This window comes from Chiloscyllium plagiosum, chromosome 2 (genome assembly GCF_004010195.1).
Source record: "Chiloscyllium plagiosum isolate BGI_BamShark_2017 chromosome 2, ASM401019v2, whole genome shotgun sequence".
Classification (NCBI taxonomy): domain Eukaryota; kingdom Metazoa; phylum Chordata; class Chondrichthyes; order Orectolobiformes; family Hemiscylliidae; genus Chiloscyllium; species Chiloscyllium plagiosum.
Window position 1 is genome coordinate 27,784,186 of NC_057711.1, and position 22,765 is coordinate 27,806,950.

Sequence of the window (22,765 nt, forward strand, 5' to 3'; positions counted from 1 at the left end):
CTGTTGGAATATTGCGTGCAATTCTGGTCTCCTTCCTATTGGAAAGATGTTGTGAAACTTGAAAGGGTTCAGAAAACATTTACAAGGATGTTGCCAGGGTTGGAGGATCTGAGCTACAGGGAGAGGCTGAACAGGCTGGGGCTGTTCTCCCTGGAGTGTCAGAGGCTGAAGGGTGACCTTATAGAGGTTTACAAAATTATGAGGGGCATGGATAGGATAAATAGGAAAAGTGTTTTCCTTGGGGTCAGGGAGTCTAGAACTAGAGGGCATAGGTTTCGGGTGAGAGGGGAAAGATATAAAAGAGACCTAAGGGGCAACCTTTTCATGCAGAGGGTGGTATGTGTATGGAATGAGCTGCCAGAGGATGTGGTGGATACTGGTACAATTGCAACATTTAAGAGGCATTTGGATGGGTATATGAATAGGAAGGGTTGGAGGGATACGGGCCGTGTGCTGGCAGGTGGGACTAGATTGAGTTGAGATGTCTGGTCGGCATGGACAGGTTGGACCGAAGGGTCTGTTTCCATGCTGTACTCTGTGACTGTATTGTCAGTTGAGTGCAGGTTTGTCCAAAAAATTCAAAATTGTTATGGACTCTTCCACATTTGCATCCTTGACCTCCTTGACAGCGTTCCAACTTGCAATTGCATGCACTTATAATTAGAGCCCACTGCTGAATTTAACCAGGCATTTATTTTGATTGGTTCTGTTGGATGTTGCTGAGCAATTTTAGTGTTCTAAACCAGAAATTGGTGGACTTTCCAGGGTGGGCCCTCTCCAGGATACAGCCTGAGATCTCCTACTCCATTTGGATCTGGTAGGATTCTTTTGCTGTCTTGAGTCTGCATACCAGCAGCAACTACAATGGTTTGCCAGCCTGGATACTGAAAATTTTACCTGTTTGGCTCAGGCTTGGCTTTGTTTTGAGGGTTTTACTCTTGGCTGACCTAGAGTCCCTCTGTTCAGGATATGTCCTGAGTCAGGCTATGCAATTGCCTTCACTCAAGTGATGTTCCCCAATCACAGTTGGGCTGCCAAGGGTGTCCACTTCCATTGGAATACCCTGTAAGTCATATGCTGTACTTCCAATTAAGAAGCTGGTTGTAGTGCCTGTTTGAAATCCAGTTGGGCTTCAGTTAGTAGGTGCTTTTCATGGTTATACCACTATTCACATACACCAAATGGGGTCTCAGCAGTCACTAAGGATTAAACCAAAGTCACATGCCTCTGTCATCTTAACCTAGTCAAAAATCCCAATCTGGATTCTCCTGGTTCTGAAATTACTGACTAAAAATGATAGCGCTTCAGAATTAGGAGGTTTGGTGTGTAACATTCCCTAACTAAATCTGTCAACTCATGAAAGGTTTTAGTATCTGGTGCCTCAGAGAGAGTTAGGCTTCTCATAACCAAAAAAGCTATGGGCCCACATACCATCAGCAGAATTACTTGTTGCTTTTCATCTGCCCCAGTGTCATTTGCTCAGGAAAAAAAATGCATTCTTCCCACATACTGGGCCTAGTCTTCAGGATCAAGCAAGTAAAAGCATGATGCCAGAAATGCTTATCCCAATTCAAAAGATGACTGTTGAGTGAATTTCTTCAGGAGCACGCTTTTGTTTCAATGCCACTGAAATAACTCCACAGAGGCTGGTATCCTGTCACCAAGTCACCTTTTATTTCCGTGAGCACAGTACATGACACTGACCCAGCTAGCACAAGAGCTGGTTCCTGGAGTGAACAGAACCCCTGACACTCCTGTTTATATCTGTCAGCCAGGACTCCCTGAACAGAGCAGTTTAACCTGGTACAATCGGGAACTCGTATTCCATGAAGTCCACCTGGCTGGCCTCATTACAACCACTACAATGTGATTTCTAGAAGACTTGTTTACAAAATGCTCCAAACGTTCACTGAGATTTGAACCACATCAATTTTTAAAAAAACACCTGAAGTAAATTGATTTTCCATAATTCATCAAAATTTAAGACCCCCAGGCATCTTAAATATAAAGTGACCTCATAATATTGCACAATATTTTAAGAAGATGATTAAGACTAAATTTGGAATTTGACCTGAAGAGAAGGCCTGATGTTGTGACATTCCTCTGGCTTGACTTTTTTGATCTTTCAAATGGGTAATGAGACTCTTTTTTTTAATTACACTTGGATCTGATCTTCTGGAGCATGACAGTGAATGTTTTGTCTGCAATTGTACTAATTTTCACTTTGGTCCAGTTACCAAATTCCATAACTAGGACATGTATGAACTTTAAAGGAAATAAAATCAGCTCAAGAAACCCTGGAAAATGCCATCCCTTGAATCAATTTATTTTATTGATGGGCAAAATTGGCTTAAAATTCTCTGATTCTGTGTATCTGCATAATTACAACAAAAGTACACTGGCCCTATGCCTTTAACAGATCAGAAGAGGAGACTATTATTGAAATTGAAATGCATATGAATTTCTTGTCTGACAGTAGTAAATGTTCAAATTTGCTATCCTGGAGATTTCTGAAGCTTAGGTTGTTGAAAGTATTTGTAGATGAGTTAGATTTTGGAAATACTGGGGAGCTGAAAGCTCTGAGGAGCTGGCACAATCAGGGAGTTGAGGCCTGGGACAGATGAGCCATGATTTTATGGAATGACATCATATTGTGAAATCTCCGCACTGGGTGGCACTGTGAAATTAAGATTACTGAGGCTGAAGTTTTCATTTACAGCTTGAGTGTGGGGGCATATGTGTTCAGTTCCAACTGAACCTCTGTCCCCACCAATGAGAGATCATGTCAAAATGACTTCCAATCACTTTGTGAGTAGCTGACTGTGCTTCTTGACGACTCTCAAGCCTCAACATTGAAGTGCCATCTCACCAGAAGTTGCCAGGCAGTCAGAAGTGTGCATACCCGCGTGGTTCACCTTTGTGCACGTGTAGTTGAACATAGCAGGAGTAGTCCATTCAGTCTGTTGAGACTGCTCCATCATTCAGTATGATCATGGCATCCACTTCAATACCTTTCTCCACAATACATCCATATTCTTTACTGTTACTGGTATTTAGAAATCCGTAGATCTCTACTTTAGACATACTGTGCTTGTTTGTCATTTATATAAATGATTTAGATGAGAATATAAAGGCAAGATAAGTAACTTGATGGATGACCCCAAAATTGGTGCATAGTAGTCAGTGACGAATGTTTTCTTAGATTACAAAGCGGTCTTGATCCAATGGGTCAATGGTTAGAAAAATGGCCTATAGCGTTCAATCTGGATAAATGTGAGGTAATGCACTTTGGTACAATAAATAAAGGGTAGGACTTATGCAATTAATGATAGGGCCTTGGGTAGTGTTGTAGAACAAAGGGACCCTCGGGGATCAGGTACATCATTCTTTTGAAGTTTGTGTCACATATAGCCAATGTGGTTAAAAAGGCATTTAGCATGCTTGCCTTCATTGGTTTGTCCTTTTTGAAGATAGATTTGGAGAGGCCTGTCCTGGAATACTGTATCTAGTTGTGGTCACCCAGTTATAGGAAGGATATAATTAAACTGAAGAGGATTCAAAAGAGATTCACCAGAATGTTAAATGACGACAATAAGGAAAACCGAAGTTGCCGGAAAAGCTCAGCAGGTCTGGCAGCATCTGTGAAGAGAAATCAAAGTTAACGTTTCAGGTCCAGCAACCCTTCCCCAGAACTGACAGAGGGTCACCGGATCTGAAATGTTAACTTTGTTTTCTCTTCACAGATGCCGCCAGACCTGCTGAGCTTTCCCAGCAACTTCTGTTTTTGCTTTTGATTTACAGCATTGGCAGTTCTTTTAGTTTTTACATACCAGGATGTTGCTGGGTATGGAAGGTTTGAGTTGTGATGATTGGCTACATTGGCTGGGTCTGTTTTCACTGGAGCATAGGAGGTTTAGAGGTGGCCTTATTGAATGTTATAGCGTCATGGGAGGAATATATATAGTGTTAATGGTTGGTATCTTTTCCCTAGGATAGGGGATTTCAAGACTAAGGGGCACATTTTTAAGATGAGAGGAGAGAGATTTTTAAAAAGCATCGGGGCAAATCTTTTGCACACAGAGTGGTTTCCATGTGGAATGAACTTCCTGAGGAAGTGGTGAATGTGGTCACAATTACAACATTTAAAAGATATTTGGATGGATACATGTATAGAAAGGTTTGGAGGGATATGGGCCAGGAGCAGGCAGGTGAGACTAATTTCGTTTGGGATTATGTTCGGCATGGACTGGTTGGACTGATGGATCTGTTTCCATACCATAAAACTCTATGACTGAACATTCTCAGCCATCTGGGGTAGAGAATTCCAAAGATTCATTGCCGAAACCATTTCACCTCATTAGGGCCCTCCATTACATCCCTGATATCCTGAAATTGTGCCCCTTGGTTATAGACTTCCATATAGGTAGGACATTTTAATTGTATTTACCCTGTGTATCCCTTGAAGTATTTTGTAGGTTTTGATGAGATCACATTTCATTCTTCAAATTGCTAGAAACCACAGGCCCCATTTCCCCTGCCTTATTTCACATTTCAGAAATGTTCTGCACATTTGTTCCTCCTATCAAAAGTGGATAATGTCAAACTTATTCAGATTGTATTCCAAATCCAAGTCACTTTGTCCACCTGAGTCCTGTTAAAACTGTATATTCCCACTTAGCTTTGTCTCTCATCTATGAACTTGGAAATATTACATTTGGTTCTCATTTCCATACCCAGCAAACTGCCCTCTAGAAGGGCAAGGGTAGAAGTCACACTGGGACGCAAGCTGTATATTACTGTAATCTATCCATCATCCTGACCCAGAAATATATCGCTGCTTCTTCAGTGTCACTGGGTCAGAATCCTAGAACTCCATTTCAAACAGCATTGTGGGATTATCTACACCAGATAGACTACAATGATTCAAGAAGGCACGTCACCATGGTGGTTTTATTGGACTAGTATTGTAGAAGGGGAAGGTAAAGGATGAGTTCGAGAAACTAGTTGTAAATAGTTATTGGGTAATTATTCTGTTATACTTTAAGAAATAAAGTTGTTAATTTTAATTTTAAATAGTGACCTTTGGGATAGTTCTTGGCTATCGAATTTTCACAGGTTACTGCGCAGGGTGAATCTTTTGTGTTACAGGTTTAAATTAGCGGGGGGGTTACCCCATGTCGTGACAGGTGATTATTATTTAAGTATCCATTTTTCAAATCCTTTATAATAAATTCTGCCATTTTCCTGCCTACTGAAAGGCTATCCGGTCTGTCGTTACCCATTTTCTCTCTCCATCCCTTCTTCCAGAAATAATAGTGTGATATTTGTTACTTTTCAGTCTGCAAGAACCATTCCAGAAACTGGAGATGTTTAGAAGATGATGGCCAATATATCCACTATGCCCATAGAAACTCAGGGTTTTGTCAGCATTCAGTTCCACTAATTCTCCCCAACACATCCTTCTTAATAACACTAGTTTCCTTTCATTCCTCATCCTCCCTCTGCTGTTGAATTTTTAATTCTGTTGTAGTGAGGAATGATAATGGGAGAGAGGAATTTGGGTGTGGCTAGTTCTGAAAATATGAGTATTGTGCACAACAGATTTCCTAGACTTTGGAACCAATCTATAAATCCTGGGGAGGAATTGACCTTTGTTCTGGCTGATGGGATATGTCGATCACAGCTCAGGAGTCCCCTTGTTTTTATTCTTGTTCTTTACAGCAACAGTTTGCTGCAACTCTGTTACCAGCTAGTTCATATTAGAGTGTAGATAACTGGTCAGCCAAATACCAGTTTGGACTGCTAGGACCAATAGGTTTTCATGAGAACCACATGGTCACTTATTGACACCAACATTTTATTCCAAGTTTGTTTTTTGTTTAACAAAATACAATAGTCAGAGTATCGTGATTATGATTTTGGTATGCTGCGTGAAAACAGGTTGGTTAAAGGGACAGTGTGCCATAGGAGTAAAAATGTACAATTCAGGCTGTGACAAGATTGTTTTGCATAAAATGGTCTCTAAGTTGTTCTGTGTGATCTCTTCCTCCCCCTCCCCAAAACAGCTTCATATCAGTAAAATAGGATAAAGACTTGTCACTTGTCTGGCAAAATTATCTTATGACTTTTCATCTGTCTGGTGTAGTTACATTGTTTAATTCAACACTATGCTGTCTGATAAAGCATATTCCACTTTGAGATGTTAATAATAGCTATGATAACTCTGTAAGGGTTCAGTACAAGTAAACAATTTTGTAACTCTTATCAGAGTACGTGTCCTAAGAAAGAGCTAGCTCAGTGACCTGATATTTACAGTAGTACGCAGATGTGACATTTAGTCTCGACTGTAAAGGTGCTAAAAATAGAAAGTTTAAGAGGTTGTTTGCAGAGTTTATACTTGCCTTTGTGGCGTTGATAATAGTTAATCCATGCTTCATCAGTATATTAATGCTTATGTCATAAAAATGCACAATTTTATTATCTTTTATCGCATGGCAACTTATTTATCAAGGAAACTTGTTTATTTAACAGTATGAATATCATTCTTTGGCTTGACTATTATTTGTCCCTGATCCTCCTCGTTTGTTAGAATGAGTTGTTGATTATCTATAATAAACTTATCTGTTGTCCTACCTCATTTGAAAAAGCTGGACCTCCCCTCCATGTAAGTGGGAAATGGGTGTGAAAGTAGTATATTTATTATTAAATCTCAAAATAGTCAATTTTTCCACATTGCTTGCACTTCATTGCTTTCAATATAGTTTTCAATCTTGTGGCCATTGGATAGTGAGCTATCAGATATTTACTGTTACAATTGATACATTGTTTCTAGTGACAACTGAAGATGTTGTAAACCTCTCCCAGAGTTGTATTAAACTCCTAGTGTATATCCTTACATTGAAATCTTCATGTTTTGACAAGGCTATTGCTATTCTAGATTATATTCTGTGAAATCATATGCAAATAGTTGGGATCTATTTTCTTTGCTCTGTTTTCAGAATTATGCCCCCCCTTCCCCAATCAGTCTGTGCTTTTGATCAGGATGCATTTCTCAGGAGTCTACATGACATTGTTTCTCTTTATTCTTTCATGAGATTTGGTTGTTGTGATAAAGCCTGCATTTGTTGCCTGTCTTTAATTGCCATTGAACAGAATGGCTTGTTGGACTGTTTCAGGGGACAGTGGAGAGACTGTTGCATTGCTGTGGGTCTGGAGTTGTATGTTGGGATCACTAAGCAGTAATGACAGATTTATTTCTCAAAAGAAGAATAGTAAAACAGATGGGCCTCTAATTCCCAGATGTATTAATTGAGTTTAAATTCCATGGTGGACTTTGAAGTGCATCTTTTGAGTATTAGTTTGGGCTTTTGGATTACTACTCCAATGATGCTATCACTTCACTACTGCTTCATCTAGCACCTCGGGCAAGGAGTCTACTTTGTGAAGCATACAGAGGAGGCTACGTGGAACAGTTGGCAGTCTTTTGTCTGACGTTCCCATATGTCCATTAATGGTGATATTGCAGCAACATGTTTATCATTTATGCAAGTGGTGCTTTACCCCAGAGATTGCCTCATTTCAGACACTGAAAATGAGGCGCTCATGACTATTCACCCTGTAAATCTCCCACTCAGCGTACACAATAATTTTGCAATCTCGTCTCTTTGGTGATATGCTCCTCCTGTTCACAGTATACCCTCCCCACTCAACTGTTTTCAATTTGACTGTTTCCCCCCTTTTTTTTTTGTTGTTGTCCTTATTTCACAGTGAACTGGATCTGTACCTTGCAACCTGCCAATGCTGAACATCTTCAGTGGCAGGAACATCTTTCTTGTTCCAAAAACATATTCCTTAAAATTCTTTTCACAACTGCCGTCAACCAGAAGTATGAACTCAACATTTCATCCTTTTTCTCTGCCCGCCACATCCTTAAAACTTAGATTTGGTTGGAATATGAATTTTGAATGATGCAATATATTCTATTTGCCAGTTCGCATCAATCCCATCACTTTCAAAACTGCCAGGATCACATCTTCACTTTCCATCCCCCCAACCCTCCTCCTCAAAATAAAACAAGTTTGACCCATTTGCCCTCCGACCTAACGACACTCCTCTTTTTGAGGCCTCCATTATGTTTATTCAAACTTTCAAATATGTTCCCTCTGAACTGTGTCCATTTGCCCTGAAACTTGCTGTTTGAATTCCTTCAATTTAGTTTATTCTTTCAGCTGGCCTGAAATCATGATGAATGAGCTCTTTCGTTCTGATGATCCCAGTTTTCTGTACCACCCACTTTGCTGCACAATGTGGTTGACATTACACTGTACTTGTTGCGCCATCTAGTTTTGTGCTGTTGCCTTTTGCATGTTTTTCTCCGTCTGAACAGAACGTGTGCATCCCATGTCTGTTCTCCCTCCCGTATTGCAGCTTTTAGTTTAAAATTGTGAAGGACAAAGGCACATCATTTGGCTTCAACTAAAAGTGCTGTTCACTGCCTCTTGACTTCTCTGATCGTTTGCTCATGCAGAACAGCTACTTTCAATCTTATCATCTGATGAAACTCCAGAAGGAGCATTAAATGACACATCACATCCTGTCTGTTGTCAAGAACACATAACTTTCACTTTTATGCTTTGATTGGCTTTTCTCCTACTTCTGTCCATGCTGCTCTTCCTGCATCCCCACTATCACTGTTCTACCTGCCTTCATCACCACCATTTAAACTATTCCAGTGCTTTCTGACAAGTCTTTGATTCTCCATCTCTTTGATTTCAATTTGCCCAAATGTATTTTGCCTTTGTCATCTTCCACAACAGAAAGTTTGAAATTCTACGACAAACCCTAACAACTCCATCTCTAAGGGCTCTCCTTTTCTACTGCATGTGTTCCAGTGTCTTGTGCTACTCTGAATTTGTAAAGGCCAATGAGCTTGCAATCCCTTGTTTCTGAAGGGCTTTGGAGAAATTGTATGGAAAAGGTGCGACCTAACTGAATGTTGTTCATTAATAAGAGCTATACTACTTGTATGTTTGATTGTTTTCTATCTTATTTTTCAGATTGACCAAATTGCAAATATTAGAGCTACGAGAAAATCAGCTGAAAATGTTGCCAAAGTAAGAGCATTTCAGTATTTAATATCAGTTTGTTATTTCATTCCTTTCATCTAAATTTCATCTTTTATTAGTTCATTTCAAATCATCATTAGCAGTTTTTAAAAACCTAATTACTTCTCCATCTTTGGTTACCATCTGTTTATGGAGTTCTGAGTTGTTCACTGGTAGCCTCATGAAGAGAACTGTCTGGGAGGAAATATTTCAGTGGTGCTTGGCAGCAGAATTTGCAATTCCACAATCTTTATTTGCTATTGCAGCTGTTTGCGTCTGATAGGCTTGTAACTTCTACAATTCCTGCAGTCGAAGGAAATTGGAGCAGGAGTAGGATATTTGGTCTTTTCGAGTTGCTCTCTCATTCAATATGACCAAGACTGATCATCCAACTCAGTACCCTGTTCCTGCCATCACCTCAAACCGTTTGATTCCTTTAGCCCGAAATACAATTTCGAACTCCTTCTGGAAAACATTTTAATGTTTTGGCCTAACTGCTTTCTGCAGTCGAAATTCCACTTGCTCACCATTCTTGGTAAAGAAATTTCTCCTCATCTCAGTGCTAAATTCCCTATCCTTTGGACTGTGATTCCTAATCTGGCCTCCCCAGTCATTAGGAATATTCTTCCAATGTTTACCCTCTGTAGTCCTGTTAGAATTTTAAAGGTTTCTGTGAGAGTCCACCCACATTCTTCTTAACTCCAGTGAATATGGTTCTAACAGATCCTGTTTTTCTTCTTCTGTCAGTTCTGTCATCCAGAAATCAGTCTGGTAAATCTCAGTTACACTCTCTCCATAGCCAGAATATCCTTCCTTCAATAAGGACATCAGCATAGCACACTAATCCCAGGTGTGGTCTCACCAAGGCCCTTACTTGAATTCTTGCCTGTACTCAAATTCTTTCACTATGAAAGCTATCATACCATTTGCTGCCCTAACCACCTGTTGAACCTACATGCTTGCTTTCTGTGACTAATGTATCAGGACAAGTGTGGCGCTGGAAAAGCACAGCAGGTTCAGGCAGCTGCCTGACCTGCTTTGCTTCTCCAGCACCACCCTGTTCGACTCGACTCGGACTCTCCAGCATCTATAATATTCACTTTCTCCCCGGACACCCAAGTCTTAATGCACCTCCCTCTTTCCCAATCGATCACTATTCAGATCCTAATCTTCCTTCCTGATTTTATTCCCAAAGTAGATAATTTTACATTTGTCCATATTATACTTCACTTGCCATGCATTTGCCCACTCACTCAACTCGTCAAAATTACACTGAAACATCTCTGCATCCTCCTCACAGCTCACCCACTCAGTTTGATGTTGCCTGTAAACTTGGAGATGCAACATTTAGTTCCTTGATCTTAATTATTAATATATGTTGTAACTAGCTGAGGCCCTCACACTAATCCCTGAGGTACCCCACTGGTCACTGGCTGCCACTCAGGAAATGATTTTTTTTTTCCCTAGACTTTGTTTCCTGTCTGCCAGCCAGTTCTCCCCCAAGTCAATACACTACCCCGATCCTATATGCTTTAATTTAACATTCTGATCTCTTATTTGGGACCTTATCAAATGCCTTCTGGAAGTGTAAATAAATTGCATGTAACGATTCCCCCAATCAATTCTAGGCAGGACATTCTCTCAAAATTCCAATAGATTTGTTAAGAATGATTTCCATTTCATTAATCCATACTGACTCTGTCTGATCTTGTCACTGTATTTCACATTGTTGAAAGCTTGGCTGTTAAGCAATAGACTCTGTTATTTCATCTTTTGTAATGAAACCTAGTGTTTTCCCTTCTATTGATGTCGGGCTCTATAATTCCCTGTTACCTCTCTAACTCTTTTTGTGAATAGTGGGGTTAACTACCTTTCAATCCAGAGGAACTCTTTCAGTGTCTCTGCTATCTTGGAAGCTGATCATGAATGTGTCTAGTATTTTAGGACCACTTAAGTACTTTGGAATGTAGATTGTTGGCGCTGGGGATTTGCTGACCTTTAATCCCATCAATTTGCCCAACATCATTTCTCTACTAATATTCATGTCCTTCAGTTCTTCTCCCTCACTTGACCATGTGTTACCCAATATTTTTGGAGTGTTATTTGTGTTCTCATTTGTGAAAACAGGACCAAGATATGCATTCAATTAACTTTTCTCTTTATTTTCCTTTCATAACTTCCCCTATTACTGTTTGTAAGGGGGCCCATGCTTGTCTTCACCAATCTGTTTCTCTTCACAAACCTCGAAGTATGTTCCCCACAATCTTTCTCTCCTACTGTATTTTCCCTCTCTTAATCAATCCCTTTGTCCTCCTTTGCTGAAATCTAAATTACTCCCAATCTTCAAGCCTGCTTCTTCTGGTTAATTTGTATGCCGCTCCCTTGGATCTGATCTCTATTTCCTTCATTAGCCATTGCTGGCCCACTTTCCTAATGCCTTTTGTTTTTGTGCCAGACAGGAATGAAAAATTGTTTCAATTCATCCATGCATTCTTAAAACGCTTGCCATTGCCTGTCCAAAATTATCCCTTTTAAGTAACACTTCCCAATTCCCTAGAATCAGCTCACATGTCATACCATCATCATTTCCTCTTTTTAGGTTCAGGACCCTAGTTTCAAAATCAACTCTGTCACTCTCCATCTTTATTGAGGAATTGCATCATATTATAGTCACTCTTCGCCAAGGGACCTCACAAAGTTAGATTGTCAATTATTCTTTTTCCATTACACAGTACCCAGTCTAGGAAGTCTAAAGTAGTCAGATTTTAGGACACAGAGGAAAGGAGTTGGGGTAGCATTGCTGGTTAAAGAGGACTTTAGTGTAATAATAAGGAAAGATACTAACTCTAGATGAGGTGGAATTTGTATGCATAGATGTCATAAGTAAACATCAAGGGGCAGAAAACAATAGTATAGCTCTGTATGGACCCCAAAACTGCAATGGCAATGTTTTGGAAAGCACAAAACATCAAATCTGAGCCACAAGCAAAAGAAAGTACAGCTGTAATTATGGGTGACTTCAAGCTCCACATAGATTGGGCAAATCAAATCAATAACAATGGCATATAGGAAGCAAGTTTATCCCCCAATATGTTCATCTAGAAAGCCATCTCTTATACACTCCAGACTTGCTTACTATATGCCATTGTTATTGATTTGATTTGCCCAAATCTATGTGGAGCTTGAAGTCACCCATAATTACAGCTGTACCTTTTATTGCTTGTGGCTCAGATTTGATGTTTTGTGCTTTCCAAAACATTGCCATTGCAATTTTGGGGTCCATACAGAGCTATTTTATTGTTTTCTGCCCCTTGATATTTAATTATGACATCTATGCATACAAATTCCATCTCATCTAGAGCTAGTATCTTTCCTTATTATTGCACTGAAGTCCTCATTAACCAGCAATGCTACCTCAACTCCTTTCCTCTTTGTCCTCAAATCTGACTATTCTTGGCTATTCAGTTTCCATCCCTGTCGCCACGTTTTCCCTAATCCCAACTATATCCCATCCATTTTATATCTATTTGCAATCAACTAATTCATCCATTTTGTTGTGAGTGCTGCATGTGCTAAGACAGAACCTTAAGTATTGCTGTCTTAACATTTTTAGTCCTGTTCACATTATTTAGCACTATGATTTGAATTTTATGCCAAGAACTTCTCTTATTTCCAATTATGCCTTTTGTTTTTGCCTGTGTTTCTCTGTTTAGGTTCCCATACTCCTGCCAGTTTAGTTTCCACTCTCCCAAAATGCTCCCCAAGGACATCAGGCCTGGTCTTGCCCAGATGTAACCTGTTCAGTTTGTACTATTCCTGCCTCCCCAGAACCAGTGTCTCAGGAATCTGAAACCCTTCCCTTTGCACCATTTCCCCAGCTACATATTAATCTGATATATCCTGCTATTTCCGCTCTGACTAGTGTGGCACTGTTAGCAATCTGAGATCACTGCCTTTTGAGACCATACTTTTTAATTTGTTTCCTCATTCCCAGTATTCTGCTTTCATGACCTCATCCCTTTTATTAACTTTGTTTTTGCTATTTATATGTGCAATGACAATTCACACTCCCCCTACAGAATATTCTGTGGAGACACTGGGACATAGCACCTGCAAGGCATCATACCATCCTGGAGGGAAACATCTATCTGTTCCCTTTACAATGGAAGGGCAAAGCAAATGCAGACAAATAAATAAACACCATCTTCCCCATCACCTAACTCCCCACCATCCAAACTCCAGAAGTTTGTACTCCATCTCAGCTGCACTCATTTGCTGTTGATGTCGCTGTTTGAGTATGGACCAGAAAAGTGCAAAATCTAACCGAGTTAATCACTGTTTAGCTCATTGCAAGATTGTAAACATGGATGTTCAATGTAGATTGGCAGGAAAATGTCTATAGTTAAAAGCACCCAAAATTTAATGGCTAAGTGGAAACCCAAGCAGCATATCGCACTCGGTCAAAAGATTACTCGAGTAATTCATGTAATTCCTTTGAAGAGTTTTGGAGCGCTGGAAATAAATTTTATGCTATTTTAATGTAGAGATATGTCCTTGATGGGGCAATAGATTCACTCATCAGTTTCTAGCTAAATATAATGAGTAAAACATTTCAACGGTATCATAATTTTAAAAAAAATATTGTCCTTGTGAAAGTAGTGGTGAGTGGCATGGTTGCTCAGTGGTTAGCGCTGCTGCCTCACAGTGCTAGGGACCCGGGTTCAATTCCAGCCTCGAGAAACTGTCTGTGTGGATTTTGCACGTTCTCCCCCGTCTGCGTGGGTTTCCTCCGGGTGCTCCGGTTTCCTCCCACAATCCAAAGATGTGCAGTTGATCAAGCTAACTTGCCCATAAGGAGTGTGTAGGTTAGGTACATTAGTCAGGGACAAATGTAGGATAGGGGGATGGATCTGGGTGGGTTACTCTTTGAGGGGGTTGATGTGGACTTGTAGGTCCAAAGGGCCTGTTTCCACAGTGTCGGGAGTCTTAATTCTAATTCTAAAAATTCTAATTTTGAAACGTTGCAGTCCAGCTTATGTTGGTACATCCACTCTATTGTTTGGAACAGTATTCTCGGTTTTCACCGAGTGAGAGTAAAAGAATGATAAGAGTTCTGTGTTAGAACGGTGCATGTCTAAAAGGGGAACTAGCAGAATTAGTGTTCCTATGCATCTGTTGCCCTTTTTCTGTAAATAATGAAGGTTCCAAGTTTGGAAGATGCTGTGGCAATAAGCTTGGTTTGTTTGTACAGTGAATTCTGTAGCTGGTACTTTCAGTTGCCACAGTGCACTGATGGTGGTTGGAGTCCCAGTTAAATGGTCCTAACTTGTACCTTGATATCCCATGGAGTGAATCCAGTTGGTTGAAGACTGACCTCGGTGATACTGTGGACCTCAGGAAGAGGCTGAGATAGATCATCCACTCAGCACTTCTGCTGGAGAGTGTTTCTAGTTGCTTCAGCCATGTCTATTCCACCGACATGCTGGGATCCCCCATTATTGAAGATGGATATTTGTTTGGTTGACTTTTCCAATTAATTGTTCATTGTTATTCACAATGGCACAGGGCTTTAGATCTGGATTGTTCAATGCTATTTTCCACTTGCTTCTACTGCTGCTTGGCATTGTGTTCTAACTTAAGTGCTTTTTAACGCCTTACAAAATTTGCATTTCAATTCTGTTGATATGTACTTCATTATGTAGCATGTTGACTCTTCACACATAGTATGAGAACTAACTACTCCCAAGTCAGGCACATCCTGCCTCCAAGTAGAGAGAAGCTTTTATGTCCAGCTTTTCCATTTTCTATAGTGGCTTATTTTTCTGTGTTAGGTCCCAAGTCTAAAGGTGAGCAGATTATTATTAACCTACTGCACCTTTTTGCTTTAAAGTTTTGAGATAGGTTTTAAGAGTTACTTGGATGATGTACTGAATGGTTGGTCTTGTTTCATTTCCTGCCCTAAATTCAAGATTTTCATTAATTGCCTTTATGTTTACGTTGACTGAATAGTGACCACGGAATTAAACCGGAACTCTAGTTTATTTTAATAACAGCATAATGCCAGCATTTGTTGCGCATCCTTAATAGCTGTGCAACTGAGTTACTTAACTAGGCCACTTCAGAGGGTAGTTGAGATTCATGTTTTGGACCTGGAATCATATTTAATATAGTAGATGTCCCTCCCTGAGGGCGGCACGGTGGCACAGTGGTTAGCACTGCTGCCTCACAGCGCCAGAGACCCGGGTTCAATTCCCGACTCAGGCGACTGACTGTGTGGAGTTTGCACATTCTCCCCGTGTCTGCGTCAACCGTGTCCCCGTGTCTGCGTGGGTTTCCTCCTGGTGCTCCGGTTTCCTCCCACAGTCACAAAGATGTGCGGGTCAGGTGAATTGGCCATGTTAAATTGCCCGTAGTGTTAGGTGAAAGGGGTAAATGTAGGGATATGGGTGGGTTGCGCTTCAGCAGGTCGGTGTGGACTTGTTGGGCCGAAGGGCCTGTTTCCACACTGTAAGTAATCTAATCTATCAAATGAAGAAAAACACAAAGTGAGTGCAACTGGCTTTAAGAACTGCTATCATTGGAAAAGAAAAATGCCTGCAGCTTCTTTCTTTCACTCTGTAATGTCAGCTTTAGTCCTTGAATCCTTTTCTTTGCCTTGATTAATTTCCAAGCACAATAAGAATAACTGAGCAATGCCCCATCTCTGGCATTTAGCATTATGTTTCTGAATCAGCCTGACATGCTTTGATCTGTTTTAATGGATCTGTGTTTTTTCTTGCTCATTCACATGTGTCTCTGGTAAGGTCTGAATTTGCTGTCCATTTCTATTACCATTGAGAAGGTGGTGGTGGTGGTCGTGAGCCATTTTCATGAACAAAGCAGAATGACTCCTTAAGCCTTTAGAGAGAATAGTTCAAAACCAGCCACATTGCTGTAGGTCTGGAGTTAACTGTAAAACTACATTGGATAAGGATGGCAGATTTCTTTCCCTAAAGCACGGTGGTGAGCCAAATGTATTTTTAGGAAAATACAGCACTTTCACAGACATGCTTAATGATGAGAGCCGTTTATTCCAGATTTTGTTCATTACGTTTAAATTTTCCAGCAATCATGTAGAGATTTGTACTTCTGTCTCCACATAATTAATTAAAGCCTCTAAATTAGCCTCTAAACATCACCACTTTGTTGCTACAGTGGAACCTCAATTATCTGGCATTCGATTATAGAACAGAGAACAATACAGTACAGAACATGCCCTTCGGCCCACGATGTTGTGCCGAACATTTGTCCTAGCTTAAGCACCTATCCATGTACCTATCCAATTGCCGCTTAAAGGTCACCAATGATTCTGACTCTGCCACTCCCACAGGCAGCGCATTCCATACCCCCAGCACTCTCTGGGTAAAGAACCTACCCCGACATCTCCCCTATTCTTTCCACTCTTCACCTTAAATTTATGTCCCCTTGTAACACTCTGTCTTACCCCGGGGAAAAAGTCTCTGACTGTCTACTCTATCTATTCCTCTGATCATCTTATAAACCTCGATCAAGTCACCCCTCATCCTTCGCCGTTCCAATGAGAAAAGGCCTAGCACTCTCAACCTATCCTCGTACGACCTATTCTCCATTCCAGGCAACATCCTCCTTCCTCACTATCCACAACTCCACCAATCTTCGTATCGTCTGCAAATTTACTGACCCACCCTTCGACTCCCTCTTCCAAGTCATTAATAAAAATTACAAACAGCAGAGGACCCAGAACTGATCCCTGCAGAACTCCACTTGTAACTGTGCGCCAGGCTGAATATTTACCATCTACCACCACTCTCTGACTTCGACCGGTTTGCCAGTTCTCTATCCAACTGGCCAAATTTCCCACTATCCCATGCCTCCTGACTTTCCGCATAAGCCTACCATGGGGAACCTTATCAAATGCCTTACTAAAATCAATGTACACTACATCCACTTCTGTACCCTCATCCACATGCTTGGTCACCTCCTCAAAGAATTCAATAAGACTTGTAAAGCAAGACCTACCCCCCTCAAATCCGTGCTGGCTGTCCCTAATCAAGCAGTGTCTTTCCAGATACTCAAATCCTATCCCTCAGTATCCTTTCCATTACTTTGTCTACCACCGAAGTAAGACTAACTGGCCTGTAATTCCCGGGGTTATCCCTATTCCCTTTTTTGAACAGGGGCACAACATCCGCCATTCTCCAGTCCCCTGGTACCACCCCTGTTGACAGTGAAGACGAAAAGACATTGCCAACGGCTCTGCAATTTCCTCTCTTGCTTCCCACATAATCCTAGGATATATCCCGTCAGTTCGTGGGGGACTCGTCTATCTTCAAGTTTTTCCAAATGCCCAACACATCTTCCTTCCTAACAAGTATCTCCTCTAGCTTACCAGTCCGTTTCATATTCTCCTCTTCAACAATACGGTCCCTCTCATTTGTAAATACTGAAGAAAAGTACTCATTCAAGACCTCTCCTATCTCTTCCGACTCAATACACAGTCTCCCACTACTGTCCTTGATCGGACCTACCCTCGTTCTCGTCATTCTTATGTTTCTCACATACGCATAAAATACCTTGGGGTTATCCTTGATCCTATCCACCAAAGATTTTTCATGCCCTCTCTTAGCTCTCCTGATCCCTTTCTTCAGCTCCCTCCTGGCTATCCTGTATCCCTCCAACGCTCTGTCTGAACCTTGTTTCCTCAGCTTTATGTAAGCCTCCTTCTTCCTCTTTACTGGATATTCAACCTCCCTTGTCAACCAAGGTTCCCTCACAGGACCATCTCTTTCCTGCCTGACAGGTACATACATATCAAGGACATGTCATAGCTGTTCCTTGAAAAAGTTCCACATTTCAATGACATCCTTCCCTGACAGCCTATGCTCCCAACTTATGCTCCTCAGATCCTGTCTTGCAGCATCATATTTACCCTTCCCCCGCCCCAATTGTAAAACCTACTTTATTGCACGCACCTATCTCTCTCCATAACCAAGGTGAAAGTCACAGAATTGTGATCACCATCACCATCACCCACTAACAAGCCCATAACTTGTCCTGGTTCGTTACCGAGTACCAAATCCAATATGGCCTCCCCTCTGGTCGGACAATCTACATACTGAGTTAGAAAAGCTTCCTGGATACACTGCACAAACACCGCCCCATCCAATCTCCTTGATCTAAAGAGCTTCCAATCAATATTTGGGAAGTTGAAATTGCCCATGACTACTACCCTGTGGCTTCTGCACCTTTCCAAAATCTGTTTCCCCAATCTGTTTCTCCACATCTCTGCTGCTATTGGGGGGCCTATAGTAAACACCCAACAAGGTGACTGCTCCTTTCCTATTTCTGACTTCAGCCCATACTACCTCCAAAGGCAGATCCCCCTCGAACTACCTTTCTGCTGCCATTATACCATTTCTAATTAGCAACGCCACACCCCGTCCTTTTTTACCACGCTCCCTAATCTTACTGAAACACCTGTAACCAGGAACCTCCAAAAACCATTCCTGTCCCTCTTCTATCCATGTTTCCGTGATGGCCACAACATCGTAGTCCCAAGTACCAATCCACGCCTTAAGTTCACCCACCTTATTTCTGATACTCCTTGCGTTGAAGTATACATACTTGAACCCATCTGTGTCCGCAAGTATTCCCTGTCAGTACTACTTTCTCCACAGCCTCCCTACTTTCTTGGGCATCCTGAAAAACAGCTAGCCTACTTGCTGGACTACAAGTTCGGATCCCATCCCCCTGCCAAATTAGTTTAAACCCCCCCGAAGAGTGCTAGCAAACCTACCTCCCAGGATATTGGTGCCCTTCTGGTTCAGGTGCAACCCGTCCTGCTTGTACAGGTCCCACCTTCCCCAGAATGCAGTCCAATTGTCCAAATACCTGAAGCCCTCTCTCCTACACCATCCTTGCAGCCACCTGTTCAACTGCACTCTCTCCCTATTCGTTGCCTCACTGTCAGGTGGCACCGGCAACAACCCAGAGATGACAACTCTGTCCGTCCTAGCTTTTAGCTCCCAGCCTAACTCCCTGAGCTCCTGAATGACCTTCCCACCCCTCTTGCTCCCTATGTCGTTGGTACCAATGTGCACCACGACTTCTGGCTGCACACCCTCCCCCTTAAGGATTCTGAAGACACGGTCCGAGACGTCTCAGACCCTGGCACCCGGGAGGCAACAAACCATCCGAGAGTCTCGCCCATGTCCACAGAACCACCTGTCTGTCCCTCTAACTATAGAGTCTCCTATAACTAGCGCTCTCCTCCTCTCCCCCTTTCCTTTCTGAGTCTTAGAGCTGGACCTCGTGCCAGAGACCCGGTCACTGCAGCTTACCCCTGCTAGGCCGTCCCACCCAACAGTATCCAAAGCAGTATACTTCTTGTTGAGGGGAACGACCACAGGGGATCCCTGCACTGCCTGCTTTCTCCCCTTCCCACCTCTAACTGTTACCCAGCTACCTCTGTTCTCTGGCGTAACCATGTCCTTGTAGCTTCCATCTATCACCCTCTGTGTCTCGAATAATCCTCAGTTCATCCAACTCCACTTCCAGTTCCCTAACGCGGTCTGTGAGGAGCTGGAGCTGGCTGCACTTCCTGCAGATGAAGTCAGCAGGAGCATCGGTGGTCACCCCTACCTCAAACATCCTGCAGGAGGGATATTCCACTGCCTACACTGCCATAACTCTGCACTTAGTCTCCAAAACAAGAGCACCAAGTAGCTTACCTTTTTTTTAGGTTAGAGGAGGGTGGGAGACACTACACTTGTCGTGTCTCAGGTTCCTTCTCCACTCAAATAACAATTACTTACCTTCCCGACTGGCTTTGCGCTCCAACTTCACTTGCGTCCAGCTCCCACCGCTCTCTGCTGCAAAAAGACCGTTGGCGTCGAGATAAGTTCTTAAATAACAATCACTTACCTTCCTGACCGGCTTTGCACTCCGACTTCACTTCCGCCCAGCTCGCGCCGCTCTCTGCTGCAAAATATCATTTTCGGATTATCCGGACAAGATTGCAAGGTCCTGATGCTTAGCTAAACTGTGTTATTTGGCGTTTGATTATCCAAACATTCGATTGTCCGACTCGAATGCTCCTCACCCAAGGCGTTTGGATAATCGAGGTTCTTCTATTATACCCCATTGTTGAAATTCAGAATTTCTGCCAATAATTCCAAAATTTCGTGAAATGAATATCTTAAATCATTTTTTGTGCATAATTTACTTGGTTAATTTGTTTAATAATCATATTCATTATTGTTTGCAGAAACAGAAATTGTTGGAAAAGCTCAGCAGGTCTGGCAGCACCTGTGAAGAGAAATTAGAGTTAACATTTCACTTCTGATGGAAGTTAAGAAAATATTGGCCACTAGTTACCATCAGTTCTGAGGAAGGGTCACTGGACCTGAAACGTTAACTCTGATTTCTCTCCACAGTTGCCGACAGATCTTGATTTCCAGCATCTGTAGTTCTTTTGGGTTTTATTCATTATTATTTAAAATGTTATATTTCTACGTGGTAAGGTGCTCATTTCAAAAGTTTGCTTACTTCCAAACATAAAGTTTTTAACATACAGTGCTGGCATTCAGCCTTTCCACTTAATGCAATGCTAGGGTTCGAGCTATTTGAAGAGGCTGAGTGGCTAGGGCTGTTTTCTCTGGAGGGTCAGAGGCTGAGGGGTGACCTTATAGAGGTTTATAAAGTCATGAGGGGCATGGATAAGGTAAATAGATGAGGTACTTTCCCTGGGGCTGGGGGAGTCCAGTACGAGAGGACATTGGTGAGAGGGGAAAGATTTAAAAGACACCTAAGGGGCAACTTTTTCATGCAAAGGGTGGTACATGTATGGAATGAGCTGCCGGGGGAAGTGGTAGAGGCTGGTACAAATACATGTAAAAGGCACCTAGATGGATATATAAATAGGAAGGGATATGGACCAAGTGCTGTCAAATGGCATTAGATTAATTTAGGGTATCTAGTCGATGTGGACAAGTTGGACCAAAGGATCTGTTTCCATGCTGTAAGTTTCTGTGACTCTATATGAGCCCATGAATGTTCTGTTGGGTGGGTTGAAACATGACCTTGGAGCTTCCGATATTTTCAGGAAAGAAAAGCTCAGTTGAGTGGTGAGCTGGTTTGTGTGTTGCAGTGACATCGACAGCATGGGTTCAATTCCTGTACCAGTTAAGTTTGATGTGAAGGTCCTATCTTCTCAAACTCTTCCCTCATCTGAGGTGTGGTGACCCTCAGGTTAAACCGTCATCAGTTGTCCAGGAGAAGTGGAAACTGCAGGTGCTGGAATTGAGAGTCAAAACGTGTCGCGCTGGAAAAGCAATTCGGGGAGCATCCGCAGAGCAGCAGAGTCGACATTTCAAGCATAAGCTTTTCATCAGAAATCAGTTCTTCCTGTTGAAGAACTTATGATTGAAACATTGACTCTCCTGCTCCTCAGATGCTTCCTGACCGGTTGTGCTTTTCCAGCAGCACACTTTTTGACTGTCATCTCACTATTCAAAGAGCACTCTATAGTCCTGCAAGGACTGTAGTGATTTTCCAATGACTTTATTTCCAGAAACAATTAAGATGAAATATTTTCTTTGATTCAGCCTGCTTGCCATTTTTGTTCTGGTGCTTTGTGTGAAAGTAGGTTTTCAAACAAGCAGAGACTTGTTCTGAACTAAACTTTCAGAGTGTGTTCCAAGTGCTTAGAGTAGTAGTTCTCTGGATAAATATCACTGGAAAGAGCACAGGCAACAACCATGATCTCTCTAATAATACACCCCATGACCATATGATGCACTGAGTTGCAAATCAAGCTTAATTAATATCATTAGCCAGAAGTACAAGCTAAGTCAGCAGATTTGGTTAGATTATATTGCTTTGCTTAAGTTACAGTATATTTCAAAACAAAAAAAGATTTTAGCTTTAAGCACTCACCTAGTCGTAGTAACCCACATAACTGGCAAAAGTCTTAACGTGGGAATTAGCTTTCTGTGAGCATTCCTACTGACTTGGTGCATAACAAAATAATAAAAACATTAGACCTTGGCTACTTTTGAAGTTATGTTAACTGAAAAGAGAAGTGCATCAAAAATAAAAAAAACAAAAGATATTTGAGTAATGTGTCCCCAATTGATATCAGTATTGATCCTTCCCATGTTCAAGCCTTTCATATTCTAAAGTTGCCATGATCAACATTGTTTTGGAAATTAGACCAGATCTAGCCCATTTGGCTCCTGCTTCACCATTCAATAAAAGAGGGTTCTCTTGAAAAGTCATAGCATCTGTATCTCTACGCCAGGAGACCCGGTTCAAGTCCCACCTGCTCCAGAGGCATGTAGTAACCTATCTGAACAGGTCGATAAAAAATATTTACCATTTAGTAAGACCATAGAGTGATCTTATTGGCCCGTACCTCCACTTTTCCATCTGGTGCCCATAACCTCTACTCTATCGTGGATGAAAAATATTTCTGAACAAGTCAGAGCAGTAGATGTGATCTATATGGACTTCAGTAAGGCGTTCGACAAGGTTCCCCATGGGAGATTGTTTAGCAAGGTTAGATCTCATGGAATACAGGGAGAACTAGCCATTTGGATACAGAACTGGCTCAAAGGTAGAAGACAGAGGGTGGTGGTGGAGGG

General features: G+C 41.7%; 1 protein-coding gene across 2 annotated transcripts in view; it reads left to right on the forward strand.

Annotated features, from left to right (window-relative positions):
* Positions 1 to 22,765, forward strand: part of LOC122557914 (erbin-like) — a 183,357-nt gene that overhangs the window by 129,371 nt on the left and 31,221 nt on the right. For both annotated transcript variants that reach the window (XM_043706137.1, XM_043706127.1), the window contains one exon: positions 9,057 to 9,113. In XM_043706137.1, coding sequence (XP_043562072.1) covers positions 9,057 to 9,113 — 57 coding nt within the window. The remainder of the gene's footprint in view (positions 1 to 9,056; positions 9,114 to 22,765) is intronic.